The following is a 14863-nucleotide window of genomic DNA, read 5'->3' as shown; positions in this document are numbered from 1 at the left end:
GCGAGGCATTCACAGGAATATAAACGTAAAATGTGAAGGGCTTATCTTTTAAGCCTCTGTAATCTAGCCAAGACAGCATGAGCACAAATCACACTCACATTACCACTGTCATGTGATGGTATGTAATATGGGGTGGGATGCAAGGCCAAGAGGGCACCTGTTAGACTGCACTCCATAGGCCTGCAAATCTTGTAGCTGCCCAGGCTTGAGATCAAAGAAAGAGCCTAGAGACAGCAACAGAGATATCAATGGTTTATTGGATTGAGGATCTTACAAGTCTGCAGCAAAACACACTGCCCCACTGTGTACAGCAGACAAAAGGCAAGACATGGCAGTAATCTTTCTATTCAGGGAAGAAGGAAGCTACCGTTCATAGGGGGAGATGATGTCAGGTTGGCTCATCAGTTGCCAGGGAAACCAGAAGCTGGGATCTGTGGCAAGCTCATGATTAAGCACTAATTAAGAGAATCCCAGGGACGGGGGAGCCTGCCGGGCTGCCATCTATGGGGTCGCACAGAGTCGGACACGACTGAAGTGACTTAGCAGCAGCAGCAGCAAGCCCTATGATTAGGGTAGAGGTGAAGCAGGGACTGGTGCAGCAAGAGATGTAGAGAGAGCAAGAGAACAGCCATTTTGAATCGCCTGACCATACAACAATTTTTATAGTTAGCACATTAGAGTATAAAGGGGAGGCTTTCCTGGAGGCTCAGAGAGATCTAGTGACTCTCCAGGGACCCAAACAGCCTGATTCCAGCTCTCAAACACTTTACTATCACCCACAGGAATTAAAATTTATTGACTATAGTTGATAAGAGGTCCCAGAATTTGGAACGCAGAAAAGATTATGTTAGTATAACTGAATTGGCTCTGTTCCAAGATAAGGAGATCTTGGAAGTCACCACAAAGAAAAAACAAGGAAGAAGCCTGGGGGACAAGGGTGATGGTATACTAGAGAAACCAGTAGAGGAGGAAATTTGTGCAGATGTAGGAAGTTAGATGAGAAACATCAAAGAAAAAGCTAATAATCCCCGATCTAATTCCTTCAGACTTAGAAACATAGCTTAAAAACCACAATGTGATGCACCCACGCATTTAAGAAAGTGGATAAAACATTTAAAGAAACATGTTGGCAAACTTGTGGAGCAACTGGAACTCCAATACACTGATGTGTGAATGTAAAATTATACAACCACTTTCAAAAACAAGCAAATTCTTAAGATAAACCAGACAGTTCACTTCTGGGTATTTACCAAACAAAACATGCGTCCATACATAGATTTGTACACAAATACTCATAGCAGGTCATACCTGAATGGTCTAGTGGTTTTCCTTACTTTCTTCAATTTAAGTCTGAATTTGGCAAAAAAGAGTTCATATTTAGATCCATAGTCAGCTCCCAGTCTTGTTTTTGCTGACTGTATAGAGCTTCTCCATCTTTGGCTGCAAAGAATATAATCAATCTGAATTCGATATTGACCATCTGGTGATGTCCATGTGTAGAGTCTTCGCTTGTGCTGTTGGAAGAGGGTGTTTGCTATGACCAGTGTGTTCGCTTGGCAAAACTCTGTTTGCCTTTGCCCTGCTTCATTCCATACTCCAAGGCCAAATTTGCCTGTTACTCCAGGTATCTCTTGACTTGCTACTTTTACATTCCAGGCCCCTATAATAAAAAGCACATCTTTTTTGGGTGTTAGTTCTAGAGGGTTTTATAGGTCTTCATAGAACCGTTCAACTTCAGCTTCTTCAGCATTACTGGTCGGGGCATAGACTTGGATTACTCTGATATTGAATGGTTTGCCTTGGAAATCATTCTGTTGTTTTTGAGATTGTATCTAAGTTTTGCATTTCAGACTCTTTTGTTGACTATGATGGCTACTCCATTTCTTCAAAGGGATTCTTGCCCACAGTAGTAGATATAATGGTCATCTGAGTTAAATTCCCCCATTCCAGTCCATTTTAGTTTGCTGATTCCTAAAATGTCGATGTTCACTATTGCCATCTCCTGTTTGAACACTTCCAAATTGCCTTGATTCATGGACCTAACATTCCAGGTTCCTATGCAATATTGCTCTTTACAGCATCGGATTTTACTTCCATCACCAGTCACATCCACAACTGGGTGGTGTTTTTGCTTTGGATCTGTCTCTTCATTCTTTCTGGAATTATTTCTCCACTGATCTCCATCTCCAATAGCATATTGGGCACCTACTCACCTGGGGAGTTCATCTCTCAGTGTCCTATCCTTTTGCCTTTTCATACTTTTCAGGGTGGAAAATAGATTCAAGGGATTATTAGATAAGACAGAGTGTCTGAATAACTATGGATGAAGGTTCATGACCTTGTACAGGAAGGCAGGGATCAGGACCATCCAAGAAATGCAAAAAGACAAAATGGTTGTCTGAGGAGGCCTTACAAATAGTTATGAAAAGACGTGAAAGGCAAGGAGAAAAGGAAAGATATAAGCACCTGAATGCAGAGTTTCAAAGAATAGCAAGGAGAGATAAGAAAGCCTTGCTCAGTGATCAGTGCAAAGAAATAGAGGGCAAGAATAGAATGGGAAAGACTAGAGATTTCTTCAAGAAAATTAGAGATACCAAGGGAACATTTCATGCCAAGATGGGCACAATAAAGGACAGAAATGGTATGGACCTAACAGAAGCAGAAGATACTAAAAAGACGTGGCAAGAATACACAGAAGAACTACACAAAAAAGATCTTCACAACCCAGATAGTCACAATGATCACTCACCTAGAGCCAAATATCCTGGAATGCAAAGTCAAGTGGACCTTAGGAAGCATCAATATGAACAAAGCTAGGAGGTGATGGAGTTCCATTGAGCTATTTCAAATCCTAAAAGATGATGCTGTGAAAGTGTTGCACTCAACATGCCAGCAAATTTGGAAAATGCAGCAGTGGCCACAGGACTGAAAAAGGTCAGTTTTCATTCCAATCCCAAAGGAAGGCAATGCCAAAGAATGCTCAAACTACACATAATTTCACTCATTTCACATGCTAACAAAGTAAAATTCTCCAAGCCAGGCTTCAACAGTACGTGAACCGTGAACTTCCAGATGTTCAAGCTGGATTTAAAAAAGGCAGAGGAACCAGAGATCAAATTGACAACATCTGTTGGATCATCAAAAAGGCAAGAGAGTTAAAAAAAAAAAACATGCATTTCTGTTTTATTGACTTCGCCAAAGCCTTTGACTGTGTAGATCACAAATAACTGTGGAAAATTCTTAAAGAGATGGGACTACCAGACCACCTTACCTGCCTCCTGAGAAATCTGTATCCAGGTCAAGAAGCAACAGTTAGAACCAGACACGGAACAACAGACTGTTTCCAAATTGGGAAAGGAGTACGTCAAGGCTGTATATTGTCACCCTGCTTATTTAATTTATATGCAGAGTACATCATGAGAAATGCTGGCCTGGATGATACACAAGCTGGAATCAAGATTGCAGGGAGAAATATCAATAACCTCAGATATGCAGATGACACCACCCTTATGGCAGAAAGCAAAGAAAAACTAAAGAGCCTCTTGATGAAAGTGAAAGAGGAGCATGAAAAGTTGGCTTAAAACTCAACATTCAGAAAACTAAGATCATCGCATCCAGTACCATCACTTCATGGCAAATAGATGGATAAAGAATGGAAACAGTGACAGACTTTATTTGGGTGGGGGGGGGTTCCAAAATCACTGCAGATGGTGACTGCAGCCATGAAATTAAAAGACACTTGCTCCTTGGAAGAAAAGTTATGACCAACATAGACAGCATATTAAAAAGCAGAGACATTACTTTCCCAACAAAGGTCCATCTACTCAAAGCTATGGTTTTTCCAGTAGTCATGTTTGGATGTGAGAGCTGGACCATAAAGAAAGCTGAGCACCAAAGAATTGATGCTTTTGAACTATGGTGTTGGAGAAGACTCTTGAGAGTCCTATGGACTGCAAGGAGATCCAACCAGTCCATCCTAGAGGAATTCAGTTCTGAATATTCATTAGAAGGACTGATGCTGAAGCTGAAGTTCCAATACTTTGGCCACATTATGGGAAGAACTGACTCATTCGAAAAGACCCTGATATTGGGAAAGACTGAAGGCAGGAGGAGAAGGGGACAACAGAGGATGAGACGGTTGGATGCCTTCACCAACTCAATGGACATGAGTTTGAGTAAACTCTGGGAGTTGGTGATGGATAGGGAGGCCTGGCATGCTGCATTCCATGGGGTAGCAAGAGTTGGACACAACTGAGTGGCTGAAATGAACTGAACTGAACTGATTCATAGCAGAATTATTCATAATAGCCAAAAGCTGGAAATGATCCAAATATTCATCAATGGTGAATAAAGAAATTATGGGTTCTTCATGCAATGCATGCTAGACAACATGTGGACAATTCTGGAAGGCATGCTGCATATGTCATAAGGGTCCAGTGGAGTAAAGCCCCTTACTTACACAGGAGCTACCTGCCTTGATAATTCACCTCTGCTTCCCTAGTTGAGTCTCCATCCTCCTTCAGTACTGCTCCTGGCACTATTTCCCAAATGCTCTATCCCCTTCCATGTCTATCTCAGGCTCTGCTTTTGTGGGGAAAAAAGTGAAATTCCCACATTTACCATGTGGGAGTGTTAAGTGAATCTGACTAAATCAATATAACAAATTAGGGCACCTAGTTTTAAATGGTTACAATGACACAAAATTGTATTTGAGATAATGTAAGATTTTCTTTCAGTTCAGTTCAGTTCAGTCGCTCAGTCGTGTCCGACTCTCCGAGACCCTATGAATCACAGCACGCCAGGCCTCCCTGTCCATCACCAACTCCCGGAGTTCACTCAAACTCATGTCCACAGAGTCGGTGATGCCATCCAGCCATCTCATTCTCCGTCGTCCCCTTCTCCTCCCGCCACCAACCTTTCCTAGCATCCAAGTCTTTTCCAGTGAGTCAACTTGTCGCATGAGGTGGCCAAAGTATTGCAGTTTCAGCTTTAGCATCAGTCCTTCCAATGAACACCCAGGATTGATCTCCTTTAGAATGGACTGGTTGGATCTCCTTGCAGTAGAAAGGACTCTCAATGTACACAACATCTCAATCATGCAAAATAAACAGAAAAAGAGATCTTTCACAATAACTTTCACCTAAAAGTCAGGAATTTTTATTATCTTGCATAACATGGTATAGATACATATAAAATATTTGCTGAATGAATGAATATTACTGCAAACAAACTGTCCAATGAACAATAAGCCAAAAATAAAATGTGCCAATTACATGCCAAGACCTTTTTTTATAATTAACAAACCAGGTCCATCATAATATAAGTAAGCAGGACTTAGCCCGGGAATGCAAAGAGTTCAACATTGGAAAATACATTGGTATAATTCATAATATCTTAAAATTTATCTTCAATACTGCATAAACATTTAATAAAATCCAATAATCATTAAGTGACTTTTTTAATCTTAGTAAACCAAGAATTAAAAAACAACAACAGGGAATTCCCTGGTTGTCCAGTTGTTAGGACTTGGCACTTTCACTGCCAGGGCTAGGGTTTGATCCCTGGTCAGGAACTAAGATTCCACAAGTCACATGTTATAGCCGAACCAGTAACAAAAACAACAAAAATATACCATTAACTTGATAAAGCATATGTACTAGAAACCTATATCTACTGTGTTCCAGACTCTATGTTTGACACTGAGGCTAGAGTACTGGAGAGGTAACACTACCTGAAGTCACAGAGCTTACAATCTATGGGAATACTGGCAAGTAAGCAGATAATGATTATACATCATGGTAAGATGTTATAGGGCTTCCCTGGTGGCTCAGAGGTTAAAGCGTCTGCCTCCAATGCGGGAGACCCGGGTTCGATCCCTGGGTCGGGAAGATCCCCTGGAGAAGGAAACGGTAACCCACTCCAGTATTCTTGCCTGGAGAATCCCATGGACGGAGAAGCCTGGTAGGCTACAGTCCACGAGGTCGCAAAGAGTCGGACACGACTGAGCGACTGAACAGAACAGAACAGAAGATGTTATAAGAGAATGAGAGGGTGACCTAGTAATACAAGAAAGGCATACACCTTGACTTTGCTAGAGATAGTTAAGCCCAACAGATGATACATATCTTCTGGGCAAAGAGTTATTTTCATTCTTTTTTGACCCAGTATCTAAAATAATGTCAGATATACAATAAGTCTTGAGTAAATGTTTCTCAGACTTTCCAGGTGGTTCAGTGGTAAAGAATCCACCTGCCAATGCAGGAGACATAGGTTCAATCCCTGGGTGAAGAAGATCCCCTGGAGAAGGAAATGGCAATCTACTCTAGTATTCTTGCCTGGGAAATCCCATGGACAAAGGAGCCTGGCAAGCTATAGTCCATGGGGTAGTAAAGAGTTGGACACAACTCAGTGACTAAAGAACAACAATAAATGTTTCTTAAATAAATGAACAAAATGAACAAATATTAGATTTGAACAAAATGAACAAAGATTAAATAGAAACAATTTCTTTTGAAGTCAGATACAAATTTTCAATAAATTAAATGACTTATTATAAATTTGATATTTCCTAAAGATACCATTTGAGTACAAATACAAAGACATATATATATATACCCATGCATACACCACACATACACATACACAGTAGCAATTCCAAATACTCACGGGTACAAGGGATTGGTATTGGCCAGCTGGAGAATATGTGTTTTCACAGGTTCCACAGCTATTAACATATCTTGTTCTACAGCCATAGGAAGAACAGAATATCCACAGTAATCTATATGTTCTCCTAGAATAAAGAGAAAGCATTTTTTAATCATTGCTGGCATATGAAACATGAGAAACTCAAGTAAGTTGACATATAGGAAAAACTTGACCACTAGCCTGGTTTTAACAGAAAATAAAAATACTAAAGGCAGAAAGTGATTCAGTTTTCTTTCTCTCACTGACATTTGAACCAGGAACTTTTGCTGCTAATATTTCAACTTCTTTAAATATTCACAAGTTTTTTCCACTTTCTAATTCATAATAATCTTTGAATATTTATGTTTTGTGACTAGTTATATGGAGCATCAAGAAAGGCAACGTCTCCTTCCTCTGTTGCTCCTTTGTATTAACTTCTTCAATATGAACAATGGAAACCTTTAGCATTCTCTTTATTATATTAATATTACGTGAGTACCACTCTTTTCCTTACTAGCCAATGAACTCACTATGGTGAAGACTTGCTTTATTTATCTTTGTGGCCCAATGAAATGCCTAACAAATTATATAGACACTGATTAGTTGTGTTGAATGTGCTAGACATAGCTAGGATAAGGAAAAGGAAGCTAGAAAAAAATATTTAATTTTATATATAATAAGCAAATAGAAAACTATTCTTTTCATTCTAATTCCTCTAAGAATCATCAACAGGAATTTTTTTGCCTGCTATCCCATAATGTTTCCTCCAAATTACCCATTTAAACTCAAGGTTTTTATTCATAATATTAAAAAAATAACAATTCAAGAAAGATGAGCTAAGCAAGCTCACTTATATTTTCCTGAAACAGGTTTGTATATCTAATTGTTTCTCCTGCATTGGCAAGCAGGTACTTTACCCCTAGGGCCACCTGGGAAGCCCTATCTGATTGCTTCTATGGCAGACACTGATCAACTAAGAAACATAAAATGTACGAAAGACAATTCAACCACCTGATTACATTTTTAAATAAATATGATTCTACATATTATTACAGGCAGAAGTCTTTTGTTTCTATACTGATGTGTCCTTTAAAATAAGAAAACTATGGTTGTTGCCTGTTTAATGGATTGACAATGACAAGTGAACAATTCAAATGACAATTCAATGAGAATTCAAAGTTGTCTTTCTCCCCAACTTCCTTCAAAACTACAATATAGAACAGTGATTCACAAATAGAAAACACATATTTAAATAAATAGAATTCTAGGGAGGTACCAGATTTTGTTGGGAAGGCTACAGTGTGAATGACAGCCTTCTGAGAATGAAGACTCCTCCCTGTACAAAAACTAATGGAACCCATTCTGGGGAGCAAGAACTGTTGGCAAGTAAGGGAAACAAGATTTTTGGACACTTTAACAGAAAATATAATAATTATTTTAATAAAGATTGAAATTCATTTCATCCCAAGAACTAACTAAATAAGTATCTTAGAACATAATCCCCCACCTTTTTTTAAAATGAGATAGTCAGCATTCATTGAGTAAGAATTACTTACTCAGGAAAATTGTTACTCCCCAAACTAAGTGAAACTTGGCTCTCCTCTGAGGATACTGATGCTTTGCAATTCTCTCTCAGAAGCACGGAGTTGGTGATAACCTCCTCCCACTCTGATGTTTCCAGGACTTTTTCCTGTCCTGTGCTTTGGAGGTTCAAACCACATTTTCTCGTCTCCACCACATTCATCTCTATCTTAGACATCTGCTCCTCTCTGAAGACCTTTGCATCTCATTCAACTCTCTCCATCCCAATCCTGTAAAACAACCCAGTCCAAGGCCCCAGCTTCCTAATCCCTTGACCTCTGGAGAACCTGACCTCCTCTCTGCTTCAATTATCTTACTTCCATGGTCTTGACAAATCCAGTAATGACCATAGAACTCCTTATCACCCGGAACTTTTCTACCTATGGATTTTTGTTCCAAATATCATATTCTTTACTAAAACTTTCCAACATGCCATTTCTCTTACTCAGTTTATCCTACTTAACCTGTTTTTCAGATTCAGTTCTTTGCCCTCTCTAGCCTATAGGCTCCCTCTTACCTTTATTTTTCTACCTAGCATATTTTCCAGGGTTCATTACTTCATCTACCCCTTCTGACAGTATTAGTAACTTCTTGATGTCATTGTCATTCTCTTGTAACCTCTGTCCAAAACAAAACCCTAAAGCTAGATCAAATGTAGGCAACTTGGACTAGCTGGAGGCAGAGGGGAAATGAACAAATCTGCAGATTATTATTGCTACAATTCGATGGTCTCCAGCTCTAACCAGATCTCACTGTTACAAGCAAACTTTTTTTTTCAGTTATCTCCCTCTCCCATCCTTGACAAAGCTGTTTCAAACTTTCTGCCATCTCTTTAAACATCCAACACCTCCAACCTTCCCCCAAAGGAACTCCCTCAACCTTCTATACCAAAATTATACATTTATTTACATCAACCTGCACCCTTTTTTTCCCACCTTCTGTTAAAAAAGACTCAAAGTGGCCCTCTTCCTGTGCTGTAGATACCAACCCTTCTTGCCCTCTTGAGAATCCTTCTCTATCTCTTCTTTTCTCAGATATCTTCAATCTCTTTCTCTCCACTAACTTTACCCAATTCCCCTTTTCTACCTCATTTAACTATGTTCAAGTATCTCATATTTTTAAAATCCTCCATATTTGCTTGAAAATCAGCTTTCCTGAGTTAATAATTGAAGCTACATTTTGGGTACATGGAAGTTCGTTATACTATTTCAACTAATTTTTTTGTATGCTTATAAAAGAATCCACCTGCAATGTGGGAGACATGGGTTCGATCCCTGGGTTGGGAAGATCCCCTGGAGAAAGGAAGGCTACCCAATCCAATATTCTGGCATGGAGAATTCCATGGACACAGTCCATGGAGTCATAAAGAGTTGGACACGACTGAGCGACTTTCACTTTCACTTTCCAGTATAGAAAGTTTTCTTTTTAATCCTCTTTTGATTTGGAATTTTCTCAGTTCTCTTGATAAAACATATTCATTCTTCAAGCCACCATATTTTTAAAAGCAAGGGATTATTGGGATTCCCTGTATTCTTCTGATCCAATGAATAAATGTAAAACCATCAAAATTATTCCCTGCAGTCAAAAAACTTAACCTGCAACACAGAAAAATCTTTCCATCTCTCATGAAAATAATGGGAACAACCAGGTTTCAACAAACTTCTGAATTTTAAAAATGAATGGACAAAACTAACGTCAATAACACGGAATGGAAAAGATGAAAATATAGTATTTTCTTATGAAAAAGCTTAACTTGCTACATGTAGATACATGTGAAACATTCTATTTTTCCAGTTCTCCTGATATATTAACAAAAATTTGGATCTTATCAAAGGAGGAAAAAATTAAGAGAAGAAACTTTCTAAATACCTATTATATTGACTCGTCCTGGTGCTCGAACATAAAACTTGGGAATGGATCCAAACTTAGAATTAAACATCTCTTTTAGCTTCAGCAATCTGAAAACAAGAGTAGCATATTTCAGAATATCCAGATAATAGAAAAACCTGTGATACACACACAAATACAAACACCACACACATATTTCATACACCTACCACCATTATTATCTTTAAAAATAATGAAAGCAAACTATTTTACTGACACTTCTTTGAAAATCCCTGGATGAAACAATACTGTAACCCCTTAAGTGACACAAGAGCATAGCTAAGCACACAGAAGAGTAAAAAATTTAACACAGACATACACAAAGAAAAACTTCTTTCCTTCAATTATGAAGAATATAACTTTCTGTATAATTTCTAAATGATGTTCAGAGAAGAAGAATCTCTTTATACCAAAAACTGCAGCATGGAGTAGTGTATCAGTTTCCTAGGGCTGCCACAATAAAGTTTCACAAACTGGGTGACTTAAACCGACAGAAATTTATTGTCTCTGAGTTCTAGAGACCAGCAGACCAAAATCAGAGTTTGGCAGCACCTCTGAAAACCTCTGAAACCTAGAGGGGAAAATCCTTCCCTGCCTCTTTTTAGTTTCTGATGGTGACCATCAGTTCTTGGCATTCCTTGGCTGGCTGCTGCATCACTCCAATGTCTGCTTGTGTTATCATATGTAATTCCCTCTGTATGTCTCTACCTGTGACTCTGTTTTTCCTTCTTATAAGGCCATCAGACTTACTGGATGTGTTAGGGGGGTGTGGGCGTGGGCGCACTTAACTTGATTACATAAGTAAAGATGCAGTTCAAATAAGGTCGCATTCTGAGGTTCCAGGTAGACATGAATTAAGAGGGATGCCATTCAACCGAGTACAGTCAAATGAAAACTAGACTGGATATCACATCAGGAGACTACAATTCTAACTCCAATGGGGCTTCTACTTCAATGCTAAAGTTTGGAAAATCATTTTCCCTTGGATCCTCATCTGTAAGATTAGAAAATTTGAACTAGATATTCCTTATAGGTCCCTTCCAGATCAAAAATGCTTATATTTAATAATTTTATGCTGTTAAATCATCTCAAGTCACTTCTATGAAGACCTACCACTGTTTGTAGTCCCACAATATATTGTATCAAGTAATAACAGCAAGACAGTAAATATCTAATAGACCTACCATATTAAGGACATTCATTAATTAAATAATTGATCTTAAAAATCAACTAGTTACAATAAACAAAATTATACCAAAAAATTTAAGAAAAAAAGGAAATTTATTATAATGATAAAAAGATACACTGAATATTCTTGGAAGTTATTCCAGACCTCCTAGGACTGGGACAGCCATAAGAAACTCTATTTACTGAGAGGTGGGGCTGTGTTTCCTCCCTGTTGATTCTTTGGTCTGGAGCCTGCAGGCTGTTGGGTGGGGCTAATGGTGGCCTCCAGGAGAGCTCACCCTCAGGGTCCTTGATCCTGCAGTGAGCCACAGCTGCCCCCTGCTTCCAAAGGAGACCCTCTAAAACTAGCAGGTAAGTCTGGCCCAGTACCCTATAGGGTCACTCCTTTTTTCCCCTCTGGGTCCTAGTATGCAAAAGACCCTGTGTGCTCCCTCCAAGAGTGGAGTTTCTGTTTCCTCCAGGCCTGTGGAATTCCTGTGATCAAACCACACTTCAAAGGCAGATTCTCTGGGGGTTCCTATTCCCGTTGCCGGACCTGAAGGCTGGGAAGCCTGACGTGGGGCACATTCTTTCACTTCTGTGGGAGAATTCAGTTCAGTTCAGTTCAGTCGCTCAGTCATGTCCGACTCTCCGCGACCCCATGAATCACAGCACACCAGGCCTCCCTGTCCATCACCAACTCCCAGAGTTCACTCAAACTCATGTCCACAGAGTCGGTGATGCCATCCAGCCATCTCATTCTCCGTCGTCCCCTTCTCCTCCCGCCCCCAACCTTTCCCAGCATCAGAGTCTTTTCCAGTGAGTCAACTTGTCGCATGAGGTGGCCAAAGTATTGCAGTTTCAGCTTTAGCATCAGTCCTTCCAATGAACACCCAGGATTGATCTCCTTTAGAATGGACTGGTTGGATCTCCTTGCAGTATAAGGGACTCTCAAGAGTATTCTCCAACACCACAGTTCAAAAGCATCGATTCTTCGGCGATCAGCTTTCTTCACAGTCCAACTCTCACATCCATACATGACCACAGGAAAAACCATTGCCTTGACTAGATGGACCTTGGTTGGCAAAGTAATGTCTCTGCTTTTTAATATACTATCAAGGTTGGTCATAACTTTCCTTCCAAGGAGCAAGCGTCTTTTAATTTCATGGCTGCAATCACCATCTGCAGTGATTTTGGAGCCCAAAAAAATAAAGTCTGACACTGTTTCCACTGTTTTTCCATCTATTTCCCATGAAGTGATGGGACTAGATGCCATGATCTTTGTTTTCTGAATGTTGAACTTCACGCCAACCTTTTCACTCTCCTCTTTCACTTTCATCAAGAGGCTTTTGAGTTCCTCTTCACTTTCTGCCATAAGGGTAGTGGGAGAATTACTGTGGTATAATTGTTTTCCAGTTTGTGAGGCACCCACCCAGGAGGTATGGGATTAGATTTTATCACAATTATGACCCCCCATCTTGTTGTGGCTTCTTCTTTGTCTTTGGATGTAGGTTATTTTTTGGTAGGTTCCAGGATTTTTGGAAATAGCTGTTCAGCAGTTAGTTGTGACTTTGGTGTTCTCGTCAAAATGAGTGAGCTCACGTCCTTCTCCACCATCTCGAGCTCTCCTGGGTCATCCAGGAAGCCAGAGCTGATGTTTTGTTTGTTTGTCTGTTTCTATTTATTTATTTATATTTGGCTGTTCTGGGTCTTTGTTGCTTTCCACAGACTTTCTCTAGTTGCGGAAAGCAGGTGCTACTATCTGTCGCGGTGTGTAAGTTTCTCATTATGGCAGCTTCTCTTCTGGATCACAGGCTCTAGGCGCATGGGCTTCAGTAGTTGCAGCATGCAGACTCAGTAGTTATGGCTCTTGGGATCCAGAGCATGGGCTCAATAGTTGTGGTACATGGGCTTAGTTGCTCTGCAGCATGTGGAATCTTCCTGGGCCAGGGATCAGACTCGTGTTCCCTGCATTGGCAGGCAGGTTATTATCCACTGCACCACCAGGGAAGTCCCAGAGCTGATGTTATAGCAGAATTTTCATCAGCATTCTGCATCCATTCAGATACTATCTTCTTTACTTGTCCTACAGAGATGAAGAGTCTTTTAGTCAGTCATTTAGATTATCTCCACTACAGATGATCATTCAAGGATATAAAGTCTTCTTCCTTCTCATTGCTTCACTATTCCAGACTGCTATCATTTTCTGCATGCACAAAATAGACAAATCGCTAGCTGAGAAAATGGGGGCTAATAAAACACAAAATAAGAAGTGACAAAGATGAGACAACATTGAACAAAAGAAATTTTATAGGTCAAAAGAGGGATTTCCTTGGTGGTCCAGTGGCTAAGACTCCGCACTCCCAATGCAGGGGGCAAGGGTTTGATCCCTGGTCAGAGAACTACATCCTGTGTGCCATAACTAAAGATCCCACATGCTGCAATCCCAGAGGATTAACGCTAAAACCAACTTAAATAATAAAAGAATTCACAAAGACAGCAGAATATAAAATAAATATCCAAACATGAATACCCTTCCTATGCAAAAACAATCACCAGTTAGGACTATAATGGTAGAGTATACCTTATTCTCAGCAATAAAAAAACACTAAGTATTTAGGAATAAACTTAACAAGAAATATGTAAAATTTATTTAAGAAAAGCTTTAAACACTCTTGAAAGAGATAAAATAGTTTCAAAGAAATGGAAAGACATCCCTTGTTCTTGGATAAAATGACCCAACATCATAAGGATAATTATTCCCAAGTTAATTTATAAATTTAATGCAATCCTCCCAAAAAATACCAACAAGCTTTTCTTATAGAGATAGACAAATTGATATAAAATTTCATGTGGAAAACTAATATGCAGAAACAGTGGAGAAAACATTTTAAAAGAGAAACACGATCAGGAAGGAGTAACCCTACCAAACATTAAAACATACTATAAAGCTTCTGTAATGAAAACAGTGAAGTTTAAATACATATAGAGACAAGAAGACTTCAACAGAATAAAAGGTTCAGAAATAGATGCAAGTACATATGGAAATATAGTCTATGAGGAAACTGGCATCTCAAATCAAGACACAAAGTAATAAATAGTGCTAGTACAACTGGTAAAATTTTTGGAAAAGATAAAATTAGGTCCATCTCTTACTCCAAGTGGATCAGGCACTAGGAAGAAATACAAGTGAATTTAAGTGTAATTCAACATAGAGAAAAGTTTCTCTAACTATGACTCAAAATTCTGAGGCAACTTTTAAACTGACAAATTTGACTACAAAAGATTTTTAGAAACATTTACATGGCAGAAAATGTCATAATCAAAATCAAAAGAAAACTAGCAAACTAAGAGAATATATTTACAGCATATGTTACAGATATATTCTTTATATTTTTTACAAAAACTCTGAAACCATAACACTCCTAGAACAGAACACAGGCAGGATATTCTTTGACATAAATCATAGCAATATTTTTTTGAATTTGTCTCTTAAGGCAAAAGAAATAACAGTAAAAATAAATAAATGATATCTAATTAAACT

The 14863-nt window shown here is 39.0% G+C and overlaps 1 protein-coding gene across 3 annotated transcripts in view; it reads right to left on the bottom strand.

The window, feature by feature from the left end:
* Window positions 1-14863, bottom strand: part of GALK2 (galactokinase 2) — a 152012-nt gene that overhangs the window by 117044 nt on the left and 20105 nt on the right. For all 3 annotated transcript variants that reach the window (XM_055435659.2, XM_055435658.2, XM_055435660.2), the window contains exons 2-3: window positions 10135-10223; window positions 6667-6790 (exon numbers count right to left, since the gene is read on the bottom strand). In XM_055435659.2, the coding sequence (XP_055291634.2) occupies window positions 6667-6790; window positions 10135-10223 (213 nt within the window). The remainder of the gene's footprint in view (window positions 1-6666; window positions 6791-10134; window positions 10224-14863) is intronic.

The sequence above is a fragment of the Moschus berezovskii genome, chromosome 9 (assembly GCF_049115385.1).
Source record: "Moschus berezovskii isolate FMDL1 chromosome 9, NW_MosBer_1.0, whole genome shotgun sequence".
In the NCBI taxonomy this organism is placed as follows: domain Eukaryota; kingdom Metazoa; phylum Chordata; class Mammalia; order Artiodactyla; family Moschidae; genus Moschus; species Moschus berezovskii.
Note: the sequence above shows the minus strand (reverse complement) of the source record. Positions and strands in the feature narration are given on the sequence as shown.